This window comes from Sus scrofa, chromosome 6 (genome assembly GCF_000003025.6).
Source record: "Sus scrofa isolate TJ Tabasco breed Duroc chromosome 6, Sscrofa11.1, whole genome shotgun sequence".
In the NCBI taxonomy this organism is placed as follows: Eukaryota; Metazoa; Chordata; class Mammalia; order Artiodactyla; family Suidae; genus Sus; species Sus scrofa.
The window spans coordinates 91,974,967-91,996,377 of record NC_010448.4 but is presented as its reverse complement, the minus strand read 5'-3'; the positions used below and the strand labels follow the sequence as shown (position 1 = coordinate 91,996,377).

The 21,411-nt window shown below is 41.5% G+C and overlaps 1 protein-coding gene across 4 annotated transcripts in view; it reads right to left on the bottom strand.

Annotated features, from left to right (window-relative positions):
- Positions 1-21,411, bottom strand: part of AGO4 (argonaute 4, RISC catalytic component) — a 45,532-nt gene that overhangs the window by 16,653 nt on the left and 7,468 nt on the right. For 3 of the 4 annotated variants that reach the window (XM_021093286.1, NM_001194972.1, XM_021093284.1), the window contains 11 exon segments: positions 14,401-14,521; positions 12,537-12,718; positions 12,216-12,352; positions 11,985-12,119; positions 10,738-10,825; positions 8,380-8,527; positions 8,020-8,139; positions 7,768-7,896; positions 7,395-7,528; positions 6,090-6,274; positions 4,613-4,772 (listed from right to left, as the gene is read on the bottom strand). In XM_021093286.1, coding sequence (XP_020948945.1) covers positions 4,613-4,772; positions 6,090-6,274; positions 7,395-7,528; positions 7,768-7,896; positions 8,020-8,139; positions 8,380-8,527; positions 10,738-10,825; positions 11,985-12,119; positions 12,216-12,352; positions 12,537-12,718; positions 14,401-14,505 — 1,523 coding nt within the window. In that variant the 5' untranslated portion in view covers positions 14,506-14,521. 4 annotated transcript variants of the gene reach the window in all.

The following is a 21,411-nucleotide window of genomic DNA, read 5'->3' as shown; positions in this document are numbered from 1 at the left end:
CTGTGCCCCCTAGTACCTTGAACCTGGACTGACTGAAGAAGCCAACATGGTTCTTCTGCAACAGTAGGAAGGGAAGAGTCAAGAAGAGGACTTGAGGAGTTCCCATTGTGGCGCGGCGGTTAACGAATCCAACTAGGAAACATGAGGTTGCGGGTTCGATCCCTGGCCTTGCTCAGTGGGTTAAGGATCCAGCGTTGCTGTGAGCTGTGGTGTAGGTTGCAGACCTGGCTCGGATCCTGAGTTGCTGTGTCTGTGGCGTAGGCTGGTGGCTTCAGCTCTGATTAGACCCCTAGCCTGAGAACCTCCATATGCCTCGGGAGTGGCTCAAGAAAAGGCAAAAAGACAAAAAAAAAAAAAAAAAAAAAAAAAAAGAAGAAGAAGAAGAAGAAGAGGACTTGACCCAAATTTAACAAAACCTCTATGTGTAAAGGGAAAACTCTCCCAGAATAGGCTCTCTTGAGATCCTAGGATTTCTACAAAGGATACTGAATTGCAGAATGTACATGGTACTGGGACAAAACCCCCCACATGTGAGACTTAGGGAAGAGAATAAAGTCTCTCTCCTTCCCTATTTTATTTTTCTCCATCACTTTTACCACATATTTTACATACACACACACACAATTGTAAGCTCCATGAAGGCAGGAAATTTGTTTTGCTTTGTCTTGTTCCCTGCTGTATTCCTAGTGCCTAGAATACACTACCTTGCTCACAGTTGGCACTCAACTAATATTTATTGAAAGAATGAATTCAGGAGTTCCTGTCCTGGCTCAGCAGTTAACGAACCCAACTAGCATCCATGAGGAAGCAGGTTCAATCCCTGGCCTGACTCAATGGGTCAAGGGTCCAGCATTGCCATGAGCTGTGGTGTAAGTCACAGACGAGGCTTGAATTTCACGTTGCTGTGGCTGTGGCATAGACTGGCAGCTCAGCTTCAATTCCACCCCTAGCCTGGGAACCTCCATATGCCACATATGCACCCACCCCCCAAAAAAAAATCAAAAAAAGAGAATGAAATCATTTATTTGGCACTAATTTCTCCATATAAGGAATCAAGAAGAAAAATATCATGCAAGCATCAATTCTCTGGTAAATTCTTAAAGATACAACTTGGGACTGTGAATATTGATTTTTTTTTTTTTTTTGTCTTTTTCCCTTTTCTAGGGCCGCACCTGCAGCATATGGAGGTTCCCAGGCTAGGGGTCTAATCGGAGCTGTAGCCGACGGCCTACGCCAGAGCCACAGCAACACAGGATTCTAGCCGAATCTGCAACCACACCACAGCTCATGGCAATGCTGGGTCCTTAACCCACTGTGCAAGGCCAGGGACCGAACCCGAAACCTCATGGTTCCTAGTCGAATTCATTAACCACTGCGCCACAATGGGAACTCCTGTGAATATTGATTTTTAAAGTATGTCTTCGTTGCTGTCGTGACGAAGAGGAAATAAATCTGACTAGGAACTATGAGGTTGTGGGTTCAATCCCTGGCCTTGCTCAGTGGGTTAAGGATCTGGCATTGCCATGAGCTGTGGTGTAGGTCACAGACGTGGCTCAGATCTGGTATTGCTGTGGCTGGGGCATAGGTCAGCGGCTACAGCTCTGATTTGACCCCTAGCCTGGGAGCCTCCATATGCCACAGGTGTGGCCCTAAAAAGACAACATTAAAAAAAAAAAGATGAGGATCCATGAGGACACAGACTGTGTTGTATTTACAACATGGGCTTGGCACAGAAAGGTATAAGAGCAAAGGCATACATATACATATATATATGTATATATAAAACATAGATATATATACACACAGATAGTCTAAAAACATTATGTACCAGCCACTGTGCTAAATATTTTACATGTATAAATTCATTTAGTCCTCACAACAATTCTACCACAATGAGGGTGGTAAAAAAAATTTTTTTTCGTCTTTTTAGGGCTGCACACATAGCATATGGAAGTTCCCAGGCTAGGGGTCAAATCGGAGCTGTAGCTGAGAACCACATCACAGCCACAGCAATGCGGGATCTGAGCTTCATCTGTGACTTACACTGCAGCTCATGGCAATGCCAGATCCTTAACCCACTGAGTGAGGTCAGGGATTGAACCCACATCCTAGTGAATACTAGTTGGGTTCCTTACTGCTGAGCCATGGCAGGAACTCCAAGGGTGATACAATTATTATCTCAATTTTCCAGGTTTAAAAAATAAGATACAAGAGGACAAGGACCTTGTTCAAGATTACATAGCTAGGAAGTAATAAAGCTGAAATCTAAACCCAGAAGCCTGACCAAAAAAAAAAGTATGTAGTCTATGCCACTATGCTACAATGTTTGGGGTAAAATTAAAACTTGCCTTTGGTTAACTTCCATTCTATGGCCTGTATAGGCCTCATCTAACAATGTGGCGGGAAGGATTTATTTACCTAGAAGTTTCAATCAAAGAGGAAAATGAGAACTGTGATATGACTACGTAAGAGGAAGACACTTAAATTCATCTTTTTCTCAAGTATGGCAACGACTAGTATCACAACCCAGATTTAACTCTCTAAATTTCTCTCACATACAGGATTTCGCATAAAAAAAATTTTAGAGTTGACAAGTCAGATATCTCAACATAAGGAAACTACAAATTAATGAAGAGCATCCCTGATTAGGAAATGGGCAAAGGACTGAATAGGCCCATCACAAAAGAGGATGTCCACAGAGCCAATAAGCATAAGAAAATGTGTTCAATATGATTACTCATCCGATATGCATTCATCAGATGAATGCAAATTAAAACCATAATGAGACAGTCTTAGCCCCATCCAAAGAGGCTAAAATTAAAAGGACTGACACCATGAAGTATTGGTGAGAATATGAGCAAGTAGAACTCTCAGTGGAAATATAAATTGGTATGACCAGTTTGGAAAACTACAGTAGTTCCCATATCTGCCGGGGATATGTTCCAAGATCCCTAGTGGATGTCTAAAACTGCAGATAGTACTCAAACCTACATATACTATATGTTTTCCTATATTAATGGGTAGGCAGCATATATAACATGAATATGCCAGACAAAGGGATGATTCACGCCCAAAGCTGGATGGAGAGGGACAGTTTGAGATTTCATCAGGCTACTCAGAATGACATGTGATTTAAAATTGAGGAACTGTTTATTTCTAGAATTTTTCATTTAACATTTTAAAAAAAATTTTTTAGGGCTGCACCCACAGCATGTGGAAGTCCCTAGGCCAGGGGTCGAATCAGAGCTGGAGCTGCTAGCCTACACCACAGCCACAGCAACACCAGATCCAAGCCTTGTCTGTAACCTACACCACAGCTCACAGCAAGGCCAGATCTTTAACCCACTGAGGGAGGCTGAGGATCAAACCTGCAACTTCATGGATACTAGTCAGATTCGTTACCTGCTGAGCCACAACAGGAACTCCTTACTTAACATTTTTGGACGGAGGTTGACTGCAGATAACTGAAACCAGGGAAAGTAAAAACCATGGATGGGGGAGATAACCACTGTATTTGATAATATCTATCAATGTTAAATACATTTATTATCTGTTAAGTCAGCAACTCCACTCTTGGGTATATACACAGGAGAAAAAGTACTTAATTTCACCAAAAAAGTAGAAGACTTGTATGATAAACGTATAAGAACATCTAAATTTTTGTGGTATATCATACAATGAAATAATACACAACAACAACAACAAAAAACTAAAACAGCAATATTAATTAACTTCAGAGACATAATATTCAGGAAGAGAAGACAGACAAAAGAGTACAAACTGTATAGTTCCATTCATATGAGGTTCAAAAAGAGGCAAAACTAATCTATGGTGCTAGAGGTGAGAACAGTGCTATCTTTTGGGGGTATCTATCAGGACGGGCCACAAGGAAGCCTGATGAGGTGCTGGACGTGTTCTATATCTTAATCTGTGTGGTGGTTACATGAGTGCATATGCATATGAGAAAAATCAAGATGCATACTTGAGACTTGTACGCTCTACTATAAGCTAGATCTTGGAAAAAATGCGGGAGTTCCCATTGTGGCTCAGCAGTTAACAAATCTGACTAGCATCCATGAGGACATTAAGTTTGATCCCCAGCCTTGCTCAGTGGGTTAAGGATCTGGCATTGCCATGAGCTGTGGTGTAGGTCACAGATGCCGCTCAGATCCTGCATTGCTATGGCTGTGGTGTAGGCTGGTGACTACAGCTCTGATTTGACCCCTAGCCTGGGAATCTCCATATGCCACGGGTGTAGCCCTAAAAAAGCAAAAAAAGCAAAATAAGAAAAAAAAAAGGGAGTTCCCATTGTGGCTCAGCAGAAATGAATCTGACTAGCATCCATGAGGACGCAGGTTCGATCCCTGGCCTCAGTCAGTGGGTTAAAGAGCAGGCGCTGCCGTGAGCTGTGGTATAGGTCAAAGACGAGACTTGGATCTGGCATTGCTGTGAGCTGTGGTGTAGGCCGACCATGGCTATAGCTCCAATTCGACCCCTAGCCTGGGAACCTCCACATGCTGCAGGTGCGTCCCTACTAAGAAGACAAAGAAAGAAAGAAAGAGAAGGAAAGAAAGAGGGAAAAAAAATGGAAACACAGAGTTCAGGATCTTACCTTTGATGAGGTACAAGCACATTGTTGATTCCTCCAAGCTTTGCATTTATCTTCAGGCAAAGGTTAGAAAGGGTCTGAGGTGAAGTCTTCACGACATTTTTTACCTGGACACACTGTGTAGCCATACCCAAGAGAGTATCTCCAACACGTTTCACCTCCGCTACAAAAATGAGTTTATTAATTACATTTAAATTTAATTTTATATTCTCCTAATTACTAAAAGTAGAGGAAAAACCCAACACATTAACATTTACAGCGTGGCTACTATACACTGTATACTGTGCTAGATGCTTCTCACGTGTGGTCATCTGTTAAACACCAGGGCAATTTTTCTTTTCTTTTCTTTTTCTTTTTTGAGTTGGGTAGGCCTTACCCCTCCCTCTCTCTGTTTCTTCCCTTCTGCAGGCCTTGAAGCTAGTCCACTTCCTTTATTCTTCCACACTGCCTGCCACCACTCACTCAAGTCCTCTAAGGCTTCTTTGCCCACAAGACTAGTCTGATAAAGCAACCAACCTCCCCAGTTCCTCCTTCTCAGTATACACACCAGCCCTTTGAATTCTAAGGCTTTCCTTCCCCCACTTTTTTTGGCTAAACACAACAGACAAACAGAAGGCAACAAAAGAAACAAATTGAGAGGGTTGAAGAAGTTTTACAAACTTCAAATGACTGATCTCTGTAGTTTCCAAATCCTGGACTTACTGACAGCCAAAAGAACTTTGTATCATCCTTCTTGTAACAGATACAAACTAAGCAGCTCCTTTTCTGGAAGTCTCCTGCACTCTGATATTCCTAAGTGCTTTCACCAGACATTCCAGTTCTCCCTGCTTTGGGGACTACAGAATTAAATGCATACCCTAGACCTCATGCCCACTGCATTTCCTGCCCTGACTCTACTTCCTCCCTGTGTAGGCTGGGCGGCCATTCAGCTGGTTGTGGCTAAGAAATTGCAAAGGTAATGAACCGGACTAGGACTAGCATCCATGAGGATGCAGGTTTGATCCCTGGCCTTGCTCAGAGGGTTAAGGATCTGGCGTTGCCCTTAGCTGTGGTGTAAGTCACAGACAAGGCTCAGATCCCACGCTGCTGTGGCTGTGGCATAGGCTGGCGGGTGTAGCTCTAATTCGACCCCTAGCCTGGGAACTTCCACATGCTGCCACCAGTGCAGCCCTAAAAAGAAAAGAAAAAAAAAAAAAAAAAAAAAGAGGACCCTCCAGAGCCCAACTTTTCTACCACTGGGCCAGGAACATTCCAAATAGCAAGTGGGTTCCAGAGTGAAAATTATATGTTGACTGGAGCAGAGGCCTCGGTCTACCCTCAATGGACATAGAACAAGAGCAAAAATAAACTTTTGTTGCTTCAAGCCACTGAGAGTTGGAGATTTTTGTGATATAACATATGGCAGCAAAACCGAGTTTATCCTGACTGCTACACCCACTACTTGAAATCATTACTCAATCAACATTAAAGGAGTCCATACCATATACTGGTGTCTTTCCAGGCAAAATAACCACTATTAGCTGTAGGCCCACATATGTCATTTTCAGGTGTTTAAACATGGGCTCCACGCTGTCTGCACCTTGGGCATACTTGCAAAAACATGGTTGACCCTGGATGGGCATTCCTGCATCCTTAGAGATTTTACGGAGTTGGTCAGTGAAACTCCTGTTAAAATAGAACCAGTGGTACAGTGCTTTCATTTCAGAGCACATTTGTAGTATTTATTTCCGTCTAAGATATTTCTTTCAGTTCTGTAAATTCTTGGCCAAAATTAAAAACAAACAAATAAACAACCCCCCCCCCGTTTTTTAGTTGCCAAAAATAGCCTGGCGGTTGTATCACTGATAATTATAATACAGAAGAATCTGTATTATTAAACTATCAGATTATTAGTTTGCATTTTAAGATAATTATGCCTCATCTGGACCCCAGGGCCTAGAATAGCATTCTGTTCAAAGATTTTTTTTTTTTTTTTTTTAAACATTCAAGTCAGTAATTCTGGACTGAAGAAAAAAGAAAGGTCAAAATTTCAGGTCATGTATATTATGGTAAGCCTGGTACAAGAATAGTTGGGTAAGCTTGTGTTTGATTTAGAACATGGAAACATACTGTCACAAAATCAGCATATTTAGGATTACATTCAAACTTGTATAACAGATCATAATTCAATAACAATGTCAAAAGAAATCGTCACTTAAGAAAAAGCAAAATTCATTGCCAAGTGTTAAATTTTGGATTTGAGAAGTTACTTCAATCTATGTATAGAGCTTTCACAATAATTTCTTTTGTGCATTTGCTAATATTTTGTAGGATACCTTCTTTCATTCCAGTTCCCTTTTCCTGTCTTGATTTTTCCACCCTTCTCACTACCTTCCTTTATACAGATAACTGCATCTGTAAGATGTGAACCAATGATCTCAGTCAGTGACCCTGCAGTAAAACGATTTTGCTAGTAAATTATAATGATTAAGAATGAACTAGTTTTTAATCTTAACTGAAAAGATACAATTAATCTCAAAGGAAGCTTCACTAAGAACTCAAGAATTTGAGTTTCAACATTGTTAATCACACAGTTCTGCTCTAAATGTAGGAAGCTGAGTCAGATGCTTAACATTAATTCCCAAGTTTGCAATTTACTATAAGAACAAGACCTTTTTCCTATAGGCAGAGGGTGTCACTCTAGAAGTCAGGGATTCAGTGCCAGTGCACACAGCACATTCACATAAAGATGGTATTTTCATATCTGAAAGGGATATTACTAAGCTGAAAATATGAAGATACTCACTTTAGTAAATCTTCCCTACATTGTTTCTGAGGCGCAAAACAAGCAACTGCCCAAACTTTAATTTCAATGCCAGCATAAAACTGCTTTCCTCGCATGTCCCAGACACCCTGGTTGGGTGTGGCTACCGTTTTATTCTTTAAAAAAACAAAAAACACAAAAAGAAACAAAAGAAAAGAGAAAAGACATTACAATCTAAGGCCATTTTAAAGTTGATGAGGGGATAAACAAAACTCTATTTGGTATTAGCCAAAAGACAAAAAGCAATAAGCAGCAAAACTATGGGTAAATTCAGTGTGGTGTAGTGGAAAAACCCTGGCTTTGTCTTTTTTTCTGGTTGTAGGAAGAAACTTGCCGAATAAAATAAAAAGCTTACCCGGCCTCCATACTGCAGCATTGGTGCTGGAAGGACCCTGCCTGTGAGCTCTGTCATTTCATTGTGGACAACAATACCAAACTCTTTAAGGTATGGATCAGGTCCACCCACCATGCTGTTACTCTTCACCTAAAGAACAGGAAAGCCTGCATATATAAAAACCAAGGAGTAACTGTGTCCCATTAGGCATTATCTATTGTTTTGTTTTTTCATCTGAAAGCTAGCTTATCTTAAAGACCATGCCTTACTGACCAGTCTACTGATTTCTTCCTGTCTGTCAGGAGCGGATCGTGCTGTGGCTTTGATCATCGTGGAAGTCTGATTGTCCGTGAGCTTCTTTATACATCGCTGCCCTGCCACAATATTACAGACCTACCAAGAGGCAAAGAAGAATTAGGTTGTGTAACGAGCTTCTATATCTTAAGCCCCTGTTGAACTGTAACTTACATCTTCCATTTCCAAAAAAAAAGAGAAAATTCTGTTATATGGTGAAGTTACCTGTCCAAAACATTTTAGAAATTAATACAAAACTCTAATACTAGTCTAGAACATGTCTTTTTTTTTTTTTAACTCATTCATAAGATTGGCAGAAGAAAATTTAGTTTAGCTTACCTCAAGTGGCAAGTATGTATGCTTTTGTTCTTGTCCTACTTGGAGACAGGGAAGATGGGGGTATTTCAGCTGCAGACTATACTTTTGCTTAAAATATTGAGCTACTGTACATTCCATAGCTTGACCGTTTTCTAGCTGTAAGGGAAAACTATAAGAGAACAAATTTTTTAGAAATATCTTCAACTTCTTTTAATTTTTAAAATTTATTTTACTTTTATTTATTTATTTATTTATTTTTTGTCTTTTTAGGGCTGCACCCGCGGCACATGGAGGTTCCCAGGCTAGGGGTCCAATCAGAGCTATAGCCGCTGGCCAACACCACAGCCATAGTAACGTCAGATCTGGGCTGTGTCTGCGACCTACACCACAGCTCACAGCAACATTGGATCCTTAACCCACGGAACGAGGCCAGGGATGGAACCTGTGTCTTCATGGATACTAGTCAAATTCGTTTCCACTAACCCATGACAGGAACTCCAATTTTTTTAATTCTTATTTTTTTATTATTTTATTAATTAATTTTTTTTCTTTTTAGGGCCACACTCACGGCTTATGGAGGTTCCCAGGCTAGGGTCTAATTGAAGCTACAGCTGCCAGCCTATGCCACAGCCATAGCAACACCAGATCCGAGCCTTGTCTGCAACCTTTACCACAGTTCATGGCAACGCCAGATCCTTAACCCACTGAGTAGGGCCAGGGATCGAACCCACAACCTTGTGGTTCCTAGTCGGATTCGTTTCTGTTGCACCACAACGGGAACTCACTAATTTTTATTTTTATTTATGTTCTTTGCTTTTTAGGGTCACATCTGCAGCATGTAGAAGTTCCCAGGCTAGGAGTCAAACCGGAGCCGCAGCTGCTGCCCTACATCACAGCCAGAGTAATGCCAGATTCAGGCTGCATCTGTGACCTACACTGCAGCTTGCAACAGGATCCTTAACCCAGTGAGTGAAGCCAGGGATTGAACCCACATCCTCACGTATACTAGTTGAGTTTTTAACCTGCTGAACCACAAATGGAAATTCCTGACAAAATTCTTTTTGAAACAAGTGCTACAATTCACAGTAGCACATAAGTTATTGGTAACATTTTTTTCCCCTAGAGAATGAAGTCAGTGGTATAACATGAAGAATACATGGAATATCACTTTACAACTCAAGAAACTCATGTGAGGAGTTCCCCCTGTGGCACGGTGGCTTAAGAACCTAACTGCAGTGGTTTGGGTCAGTGCGGAGGTGACCTGGGTTAAAGGATCAGGCATTGCCACAGCACTGGCTCAGATTCAATCCATGGGTGAGGCCATAGGAAGGAAGGGTGGGGGGAGAAGAGAGAGAGAGGAAGAAAGAAAAACAGAAAGAAAGGAAAGAAGAAAGAAAGAAACTCATGTGGATGTGAACATAAGTTCAGACTAAAGAATTTATTCAAATCAGACCAAATTAATATACTACATTTATCCAGAGGTCACCCCAAAATTTCAGTTATCTAGAACAAAGCCCTCCAGGTTATTCTGACGTACACTTGCTTGAAAAAGTCTTCTAAATAAAGTTTACATAGCTAAGTTTATGCTCTTCACTTAGGAAAGCCGATATTCATATTTATGTCAGACATGAGTTTAATAATCTTTATTATAGGAATACAACTTACATATATGGTAATTTAAAAATTACTTTCATATATATCTTTTCACTAGGCATAGTTCACAGTGGATTAGAAGTTGGGTGATTAGAAAAATGAGATTGGGAAAGTAAAAACGAGTGTGTTGCTGGAGGCATGCCATATACACTGACAGATGGAAGAAGCGACAGCTAGCTACAAAAGGAGGAAAGAAAAATCCACATAAAACACAGGCAATATATCTTTTCCCATGACAGCTTTTATGACTTACAGGCCTTAATAGATCCTTCAGGCCATGCATTGAGAATTACAACAATATAATAAATGATGCTCATAATGATGATTTTGCATAATTATATAAAATTGATCTATGTTTAGCATACTCTGTTTAAGAGGTGAAATAAATTAAAGGCAGGAAATACATTTTACAAATATCTCTTATCAAAAATATTTAAAACATGGTGTAAAGTTTGGTGCTTAAAAGTAAAGATCTAGGTGATTTTTTTTCAAAAAAATTTTTGGCTGTAGCATGAAGCAGTTTGATGTAGGATCTTAGTTCCAGACCAGGGATTAAACCTGAGCTGCAGTGATGAAAGTGCCAAATCTTAACCATTAGACCACCAGGGAACTCCTCTAGGTGATTTTTTAAAATTACAATATGGGGTATCGATTTCTCATATGACTATAGTAGCTTATTTTGTTACCAAAAATGGAATGGTATAATTTTAGATGTGGCTAACATACGTTTGATGACTGGCTGGCCGTCTAGTCACATTACAAACTCGATATTTGCGTTTCATCTGTCCACAGTGGGTCACCTCAACTTTAAGACCTGAAATTAAAAGAAAGTCAAAATATCAGTATTAATTAAAATCACAGGTGACAAAAAAAAAGAAAAAAGATTTGAATGTTGTTTTCAGAAAGACATGACAAGAACTCCTGCTGTGGCACAGCAGGATTGGTGGTGTCTTAAGAGCACTAGGGCATGGGTTCAATCCCTGGCCTGGTAAGGTGGGTTAAGGATCCCGTGATGCCACAGCTGCAGCTTAGTTGGTGGCTGTGGCTTGGATCTGATCCTTGGCCCTGGGGCTCCATATGCCTCGGGGCAGCCAAAAAAAGAGAAAGGCATGACACTGTACAGGACAGAAGTTGCAAGGCTATAGGAACAATATCCTCATGTACCGGCAAAAACCTTCAGCCAAGCAGAATAAATTAGAACCCAGACAACTTAAGATTTGAAACCTACTTTGATGTATTACTTCATTTATAAACACCTATTAAGCATCAACTGTATTGTCTGTAGATAGCCCTAGTGAAGCCTATGGTATGAGAGAAATAGCTAATAACAGGTAAAGAAAAGAAATTCTAAGAGTGGGAGTTCTTGTTGTAGCTTAGTGGTTAACGAACCCAACTAGGAGCCATGAGGTTGCAGGTTTGATCCCGGGCCTCTCTCAGTGGGTTAAGGATCTGGCGTTGCTGTGAGCCGTGGTGTAGGTTGAAGATGTGGCTTGAATCTGGCATTGCTACGGCTGTGGTGTAGACCAGCAGCTGTAGCTCCAATTTGACCCCTAGTCTGGGAACCTCCATATGCCATGGGTGCGGCCCTAGGAAGACAGAAATACCAAAACAAACAAACAAACAAACAAAAAAACCCAAAAAAAGAAATTCTAAGAGGAGACTAAATGAACTTGTGTTATTTTATTAAAATGGGACTTTTCAAGTAAGTACGAGTAATAGTTACTAAGTGCCTGATATGTGCCTGGCACTGTGCTGGAATCTTTATAATCTGGCTGCATTTAACTCTTACAAGACACATATTATTATTTCAGATGAATAAACTAAGGCTCACAGTGGTTAAGTAAATTGCTCAAGGCCACAATGATAGAACTAGCTGGGAAGGGATGGAAGCCCAGATGTGTCTGATTCTAAAACTGTGTTCCTTGCACCATGCTGAGCTGCCTCTCCAAGATCACAGTAATGCGAATACCTACCTCTGATTTCTTTGGTAAATTTGACACGCTGGGAGTCTGTTAGAGGTTTGGTCTGTTCATTGATGTTCTGAATGTCTAAAACCTCACACATGAACTCAATGATAGGCTGAGCCCTGTAGAAAGCAGTTGCAGATACTAACAAACAGAGAAGAAGGCTGATTAACTTCAGGGAAAGGAAAAGGACCAAAAAACTAGCCAAAAGAGTACAGGGTGAAGAGAGTTCCATCCTACCATCAATATTGAGCATCATATTCCACATGGCAGGTCTCACAGACTGATGAAAGCCAAACCAAACCTCTCTACCTCCTCCCAGAGGATGGTAATAACCTTCAGGAGGTGAGAAAAAGGAGCGACCCACTGGAGTGTACCTGAAGAAACAAGAGTTTGCATGTTTCACAATAAAAACTTGAAAGGGCCTTCATTTCATTCTCAACTTTGTGAACTGAAACCAAGTTTCAACTATGACTTATGCAGAAAACTTTCAATGGCTCCAATGCAACTTAGCAGAAAAGTCTGACATTTGTGGCAAATAATTCAAACTAAGGTACCAACCTCATGGAGGGAAGGTGTCTTGTGATAACATCAAGTGCTTGAACTGAGTCATCTGGGACTTCATTCAAGTGCCCGGCCAAAGCTTCTAAAAGCAACTGAAGACTCACAACTGACACCCACTGAACAGACACTTTAAAGGTCTGGTCTTTACCCTCGCCTGGAAGGGTCACTTCCATATCGACCTAAGGAAAAATACATATACATACATATTTACAAAGGCTGAGAGATCTCAGGAATGTTCAATATAGTATATGTATATTTAACACTTTCTATAATTGCAAAATATTGGAAACAACCTATATTCCATCAATAGGGGAATCATTTAATATTGAATATTATATAATGGTTAATAACAAAGTAGATGCTACAACATGCATGAACCTTGAAGACATTATGCTAAGTGAAACAGCTAGACACAGAATGACAAATATTATATGGTTCCACTTATATGAGGTACCTAGGATAGCTAAGTTCATAAAGACAGAACATAGAATAGCGGCTACCAGGAATAGGGGAGGAGGAAATGGGAGTTATTGTTTAATGGGAACAGAGTTTCAGTTTAGGATGATGAAAAGTTCTAGAGGTAGACAGTGGTCATAGTTGCATAACAAAGTGAGCATACGTAATGCCACTGAATCGTACACTTAAAAACGGTTCAGGAGTTCCTGTTGTGGCTCGGCAGAAACAAATCTGACTAGTATCCATGAGGACGCAGATTCATGAGGATGCAGGTTTGATCCCTGGCCTCACTCAGTGGGTTAAGGATCTGGCGTTGCCATGAACTGTGGTGTAGGTCGCATATGCGGCTCAGATCCTGCATTGCTGTGGCTGTGGTGTGGGCCAGCGGCTACAGCTCAGATTCAACCCCTAGCCTGGGAACCTCCATATGCTGTGGGTGCAGCCCTAAAAAGACACACACACAAAAAAAAGGTTCAAATAGTGAATTTTATGTTATATATTTTACCACAATACAACAAGGAGTTGCTCGGGTAAAGCTGCAGCTTGCATCTGATCCCTGGCTCAGGAACTCCATATGCCATGGAGTGGCCAAAAAAGAAACAAAATGTCTTCAAAAGTATTGTAGTAGTATAAATATTTTTAAAAGTGGGTGTTATATAATATTCTACAAGTTATATAAAAATTCCACTGTTCATGCAGCAACTTGGATGGAACTAGAGACTCTCATACTAAGTGAAATAAGTCGGAAAGAGAAAGACAAATACCACATGATATCACATATCTGGAATCTAATATATGGCACAAATGAACCTATCTACAGAAAAGAAACAAACTCATGGACTTGGAGCACAGACTTGTGTTTGCCAAGGGGGAGGGGGAGGGAGAGGGATGGACTGGAAGTTTGGCATTAGTAGATGCAGACTATCACATCTGGAGTGCATAAGCAACTGAGATCCTGCTGTATAGCCCAGGGAACTATATCTAGTCACTTGCAATGGAACGAGATGGAGGATAATGTGAGAAAAAGAATGTACATATATACTATATATATATTTGACTGGGTCACTTTGCTGTATAGCAGAAATTGACAGACCACTGTAAATCAACTATAATACAAAAAAATAAAAGCCTATTTAAAAAATTCCACTGTTCAGATTCAGGCGGCACTTTAACACCTGAGAAATTTGGAATATATGTAAAGGTGACCTAATCAACCTAAATTCTAATGCTCAATTAATTGATTAACCAAGGGACAGAAGGATATGGACAGAATAACAAATCTATCATCACCATGAGAAACAACTTTAAGAACTGAATTGTTATTAGAAACAGGAACATTTTTGCCCTATATAATTATTACTAAATGTCCTAGGTCTAATGTACATTTCTTGCTGTTAACACTTACCCTATCCCGTCCAATTGGCAGTGGATGTGCTGTGTACATATTTCTTTTGCCATCATAGCCAGGCTGCCGATCACCAAATATTTGGATCTTAAAGTGCCGCACCATTGTATCTACTACCTCCCTTAACAATAACGGAGATAGTGAAGGTTAACTCTTCGAAATTGTGAACAGCAAGGAATACCTTAATCATCAAAATTCAGTTCAAAACTCCTTGGAAAAAGTAAGAGTTAAAGTTATAGTTGTTTCCAGTAATTTAAACTAGGAGTTCTCTGGTGGCTCAGCGGGTTAAGGATCTGGCATAGTCACTACTGCGGCTAGGGTTTGATCCTTGGTCCCAGAACTTCCACAAGCTATGGGCGCAGCCAAAAAAAAAAAAGGTTAACTAAAGAAAAGTAGACGAGTGCACAAAAGCAACTATGAGATGACAATGGAAGGGGGGAATAAAAGGAAAAAGAAAAGAAAATTTATAGCATCCTTTTTTTTTTTCCAGCCGCTGGCCTACTCCACAGCCACAGCAACGCCAGATCTAATCCATGTCTGCGACCTATACCAAAGCTCACAGCAAACCAGATCCTTAACCCATTGAGCAAGGCCAGGGATTGAAGCCACATCCTCATGGATATGAGTTGGGTTCGTTTCCACTGAGCCACAATGAGAACTCCCTACAGCATCCTCTTAAATTCCTACTCTCCGAAGTCCTCTACTATAACGAGTAGAGCCTTATATGAATAGCCTGGAGTTCCCTAGTGGCTCAGTGGGTTAAGGATCCAGCATTGTCACTGCTGTGGCTCTGGTTACTGCTATGGCATGGGTTCAAGCCCCAGCCCAGGAACTTCTGCATGCCATGGGCATGGCCAAAATAATAATAATAATCTATCTTAGGTATCTAAGTTTGGCATGTTCATAATTGAACAATGATAAGTTTGTTATCAAATAAGCATCCTTATTCAAGTATTCTGGTTTTGGAAAAGAGAGTAGGCAGAAATTCCAAATAAATCTAAGATGCACCATACTCAAAGGAATAAATCAACCCCTTTGACTAGTGCTACTAATTTATTATTCTGCATAATATAACTTGTTATATTCCAAACTGCTCCCAAGTAGTATAGAGAAGGGAATGTCATAAAATATCTTCATTCCATAAAGATTACCCATGCAGTTTCTTGTCTTGTGGAATGAAAACCTTTCTCTCAACCAAGCATGAATAGCTTTATTTGTTTTTGCAGATATGCCAGATCACACTGTCTGCAGACCCTGAAATAAATGCAGCTGTAGGGAAACTAGCGGCTATAGTTTAAGATGGACAGATCTGAGTGTGAGATTTTGGAATGCTACAGTCAATAAAAAGTCAGGTGCTATGTCTTACCAACATTAGTGAGCCCCATGTATGGGATCTGTGTTTTTTTTTTGTTTGTTTGTTTTTTGTTTTTTCGTCTTTTTGCCATTTCTAGGGCTGCTCCCGCGGCATATGGAGGTTCCCAGGCTAGGGGTCGAATCGGAACTGTAGCCTCCGGCCTACGCCAGAGCCACAGCAACGCGGGATCGATCCGAGTCTGCAACCTACACCACAGCTCACGGCAACGCCGGATCGTTAACCCACTGAGCAAGGGCAGGGACCGAACCCGCAACCTCATGGTTCCTAGTCGGATTTGTTAACCACTGCGCCACGACGGGAACTCCGGGATCTGTGTTTTAAAAGCCAAAATATATCACAATTAGCTAAGGCATTAATGTTCCTACAAATGAAATCTGTGGGAAAGTCACATGTTTTCAAACCAAATCATGCACCTGAAAAAAAAATTTAAGGGACAAATGGTCTCATACATTCCCAATTTTAACAAGCTGAGTTAAGAACAGTATATTTTCAGACTGGAAGGGTAATTTTTCACCTTACATTCTTAAAATATGACCATAAAGTTTGACAGTAAAAACACATTTTCACCTCTATTCTCATTCAATCTTCAAAACAACCTTGTGAGACAAGCAGGGCAATGATTATTGACCTCATATTGAAGAGAAAAAACAAAAATTGAGAATGGGCAAGTGACCTGCCCCAGTCACACAATGATTAAGTGGCAGAGCTGTATGACCTCAGACAAGTTACTTAATCTCTTACAACTGTTTCTTCATTTGTAAAATTATGGTAATTATAACACCTACAACAAAAGTTGTTATATTAAGTGAATAAATACATATAGAATCTTTACTTTTTTTTTTTTTTCTTTTGTCTTTTTGACTTTTCTAGGGCCACTTCCTGTGGCATATGGAGGCTCCCAGGCTAGGGGTCGAATCGGAACTGTAGCCACCGGCCTATGCCAGAGCCACAGCAATGTGGGATCCCAGCCGCGTCTGCAACCTACACCACAGCTCACGGCAATGCCGGATCGTTAACCCACTGAGCAAGGGCAGAGATGGAACCCGAAACCTCATGGTTCCTAGTCGGATTCGTTAACCACTGCGCCACGACGGGAACTCCCATATAGAATCTTTAGAAGAGTGTTTGCCATACAATAAGCCTCCTTATTGCAGGACATTTGGTCCTGTTCATCCATAAGATGTTTGGTCTGTAAGAAATTTGTTCCACGTCAAGAGGTCCTTGATATTTGGCCATATTTGTCCTGTCCAAAATATCCATGGTGGAGTTCCCGTCGTGGAGCAGTGGTTAACGAATCCGACTAAGAACCATGAGGTTTAGGGGTTCGATCCCTGGCCTTGCTCAGTGGGTTAAGGATCTGGTGTTGCCGTGAGCTGTGGTGTAGGTTGCAGACGCAGCTTGGATCCCGAGTTGCTGTGGCTCTGGCATAGGTCGGTGGCTACAGCTCTGATTCGACCCTTAGCCTGGGAACCTCCATATGCCGTGAGAGCAGCCCAAGAAAAGACAAAAAGACAAAAAAAGGGAGTTCCCGTTGTGGCGCAGTGGTTAACGAATCTGACTAGGAACCATGAGGTTGCGGGTTCGGTCCCTGCCCTTGCTCAGTGGGTTAACGATCCGGTGTTGCCGTGAGCTGTGGTGTAGGTTGCAGATGCGGCTCGGATCCTGCGTTGCTGTGGCTCTGGCGTAGGCCAGTGGCTACAGCTCCGATTCAACCCCTAGCCTGGGAATCTCCATATGCCACGGGAGTGGCCCAAAGAAATAGAAAAATGACAAAAAAAAAAAAAAAAATCCATGGAGACATTTATTCCACACCAAAAGGTCCTTGACACTCAGTCTTGTCCAAAACCATCTGGCATGGGCTGAAAGTGCTCATGGACATTTTGAATAGGACCAAATTTCAGGGAACTTTTGTGTTTTTGTTTTGTTTCATTTTTGGCCACCCCATAGCATGTGGAGTTCCCGGGCCAGGGATCAGATCCAAACCACAATTGCAAGCTAAGCCACAGTTGCAACAATGCCAGATCCTTAACCCACTGTGTGGAGCCAGGGATCAAACATGCGACCCAGCACTCTCAAGATGCTGCTGACCCCATTGTGCCACAGCAGGAACTCCTCAGGGAACTTCTGATGTGCACCAAATATCTTATGGATGTTTTAGACAAGCCCAAACATCTGCTAACCAGCCTATTTACTTTGGTATGTTCAAAAAATATCGCTCTAGGAATCTTTCTCTCTCCTGAGTCATCAAATTTTCCAACTCTACCGAATTATTTCTTTCAGCATACAATTATGGTATAATTTCTCTCATCTTGAAAAAATTAAACTTTCTCGATTCTCCTTCCTCCTCGTCTGAACACTTCATTTCTCTGCTCCCCACTGCATCAAAATTCCTTGAAGGAGTTGTCTCTAATTGCTCTTCTTTTCTCTCTTTAACCTCTCCTTTTTTTTTTTTTTTTTTTTTTTTTTTTTGGTTTTTAGGGCCACACCTGCAGCATATGAAAGTTCCCAGGCTAGGTGTCGAATCAGAGCTGTAGCTGCCAGCCTACACCACACACCACAGCCATAGCAATGCTGGATCCAAGCCATGTCTGTGACCTACACTACAGCTCACGGCAATGCCGGCAATGCCGGATCCTTAACCCACTGAGCGAGGCCAGGGATCAAACCCACGTCCTCGTGGATTCTTGTTGGGTTCTTTACCACTGAGCCACAACAGGACCTCCTCTCTTTAATCTTCTCAAGTGAGGCTTTTCCTTCACCAAAACTACTCTTAGCAAGGTCCCCAGGGAGCGCTATGTTTTGAAATTCCTTGTCCCCTGAGCATCAGGTGATCAGTTCTTTCAACTTAAAACACCTTCTTCCCTTGTCTCCTTACTCTGCCCTGGTTTTTCTCCTGTCCCAGTGGCCTCTCCATGACAGTTTTCTTGCAGATTCTTCCTCACCTCCCCAGTTTTTAAGTACTGGGTTACCTCAGGATTCAATCTCGGAGTTGTATTCCCTTTACCCATACTCACTTCCTATGTGTTCTCAGCCAGACTCATGGGTTTACCCAATATGCTGTTGACTCTCAAATGTCTGCTTCCAGCCTGGACCTCTCCCCTGAGTCCAACCTCACGTACTCGGCTTCCTGCTCAACATCTCCACTGGGATGTCTAAGAGACATCTCAATCCTAACATGTCCAAAAAACGTATCTCTGGATCTGCCACCCTTGTTGGATTCTCCCATAGATTTCCCTGTCCCAATAAATGGCAACTCCATTTTTCCATTTGCTCAAGACAAAAACCCTGGAATCAACCATGACTCATTGCTTTCTCTCATACTTCATGTTCAATCCATCAGCAAATCCTGTTGACCCTAGTAAACTTTGACCATTTCTTATCACTACCATTTTTACTACTAAAGTTCAAGCCATTGCTTTCACCCGATTCGTTATAAGTGCCTCCTAAATGATTTCCCTGCTTTTCACCCTTACCTGCTAGGGTTCACTTGCAACACCACAGCCGGAATGATCCATTAGAAATATAAGTTGGAGTTCCCGTCGTGGCGCAGTGGTTAACGAATCCGACTAGGAACCATGAGGTTGCGGGTTCGGTCCCTGCCCTTGCTCAGTGCGGTAACGATCCAGCGTTGCCGTGAGCAGCGGTGTAGGTTGCAGATGCGGCTCAGGTCCCGAGTTGCTGTGGCTCTGGCGTAGGCTGGCAGCTACAGCTCCAATTCGACCCCTAGCCTGGGAACCTCCATATGCCGCAGAGCGGCCCAAGAAATAGCAAAAAGACAAAAAAAAAAAAAAAAAAGAAATATAAGTTACTCATATCAAATATCTACTCAAAACCCATCTAATCAGAATAAAACTAAAGCCCTATGACTGCCTACAAGATCCTGCATGATAGGGTCCTTTGGAGTTTCTCTATCTATCACTCTCCCCCTGACCCCAGCAATATAGGCCTTATCTGCTGTTCCTTGAAAATACCATCCAAGCTGCTGCCTCTGCCTGGGATTCTCAATGTCGATATCCCTCACTTCCTCTAGGTTTCTCCTCAAATGTCACTTTTCAGTGAGACCTTCCATTGCCATACTATTAAAACATTATATACATATATACACACACATTTATTAGAACATATATATATTATATATACACACATATCTTACATAATATAAATGTCATTATATACATTTTTATATGTGTACACATAAAATCAGTGGCTCACTCCCACCATTCCCTATCTTCTATTCCTGTTTTTGTTTGTGTGTGTGTGTGTGTGTTTGGCTATGCCCACAGCATGCAGAAGTTCCTGGGCCAGGGATCAAATCCAAGCCACAGCAGTGACAATGCCAAGTCTTAAACTGCTAGGCCACCAGGGAACCCCTCTTCTGTTCCTGTTTTATTTTTCTTCACAGCACTTATCACCAACTAACAAATAATATGTATTGTTTGCTTATTCATTAATTTTGGTTATTATTATTCATTAATTACAGTATAAGTTCCTCAAAGGTACGAACTTTTGCCTGTCTTGTTCTCAGACAGACAAAAGAACACAGAACAATACCTGACATAAAATAAGTACCCAATAAAATATACAGTGAATGGATTGATGTTAGCCATTACCACCACTTCTATTACTACTGATCTCAGTTATAAATAGCCAAATAATTAAGAGCTTGCATGAGACTGAACTACACCAGAAAGCCAAATTATTGGTCTATAATGAAAAAAAAAAATGAAGCAGCATCCTTGGAAAAGCAAGAATTGTAATATTAAAGACTGCCTAAATATTGGTGTGGAAACAGAGAAGAGGGAAGTGGGTGATCTCAGCACATCAAAAGAATATCTGCTACAGGAGTTCCCGCTGTGTTTCAGTGGAAATTAATCTGACTAATATCCATGAGGACGCAGGTTCGATCTCTGACCTCACTCGGTGGGTTAAGGATCCGGTGTTGCTGTGAGCTAGGGTGTAGGTCACAGACATGGCTTGTATTTTGTGTTCCTGTAGCTGCGGTGTGGGCCAGCAGCTGCAGCTCTGATTCGACCCCTAACCTGGGAACCTTCAAATGCTGCGGGTGTGGCCTTAAAAAGACGGGGGGGGGGGGGGGGGGGGAGTTCCCGTCGTGGCGCAGTGGTTAACGAATCCGACTAGGAACCATGAGGTTGCGGGTTCGGTCCCTGGCCTTGCTCAGTGGGTTAACGATCCGGCGTTGCCGTGAGCTGTGGTGTAGGTTGCAGACGCGGCTCGGATCCCACATTGCTGTGGCTCTGGCGTAGGCCGGTGGCTACAGCTCCGATTGGACCCCTAGCCTGGGAACCTCCATATGCCGCAGGAGCGGCCCAAGAAATAGCAACAACAACAACAACAAAAGACAAAAGACAAAAAAAAAAAAAAAAAAAAAAAAGACGGGGGGGGGGAAGAGTATCTGTTATAGGGCTATGTCTTCACTCTTGGCAAACTGCTGTCATATGGATCACAGTGCTTAGATCATCCTATCTAGACCCCACTTGGATAATGCTAGAATTAAACAGAACTTCTCTCTGAGCTTATGTTCCTCAATACCCCAAAATGGTCCTGATATCTTTATACTTATGTTTTTCTCATGTCTAATACCAATACTCAATAATAAAATCTGAATTTCCAGATAG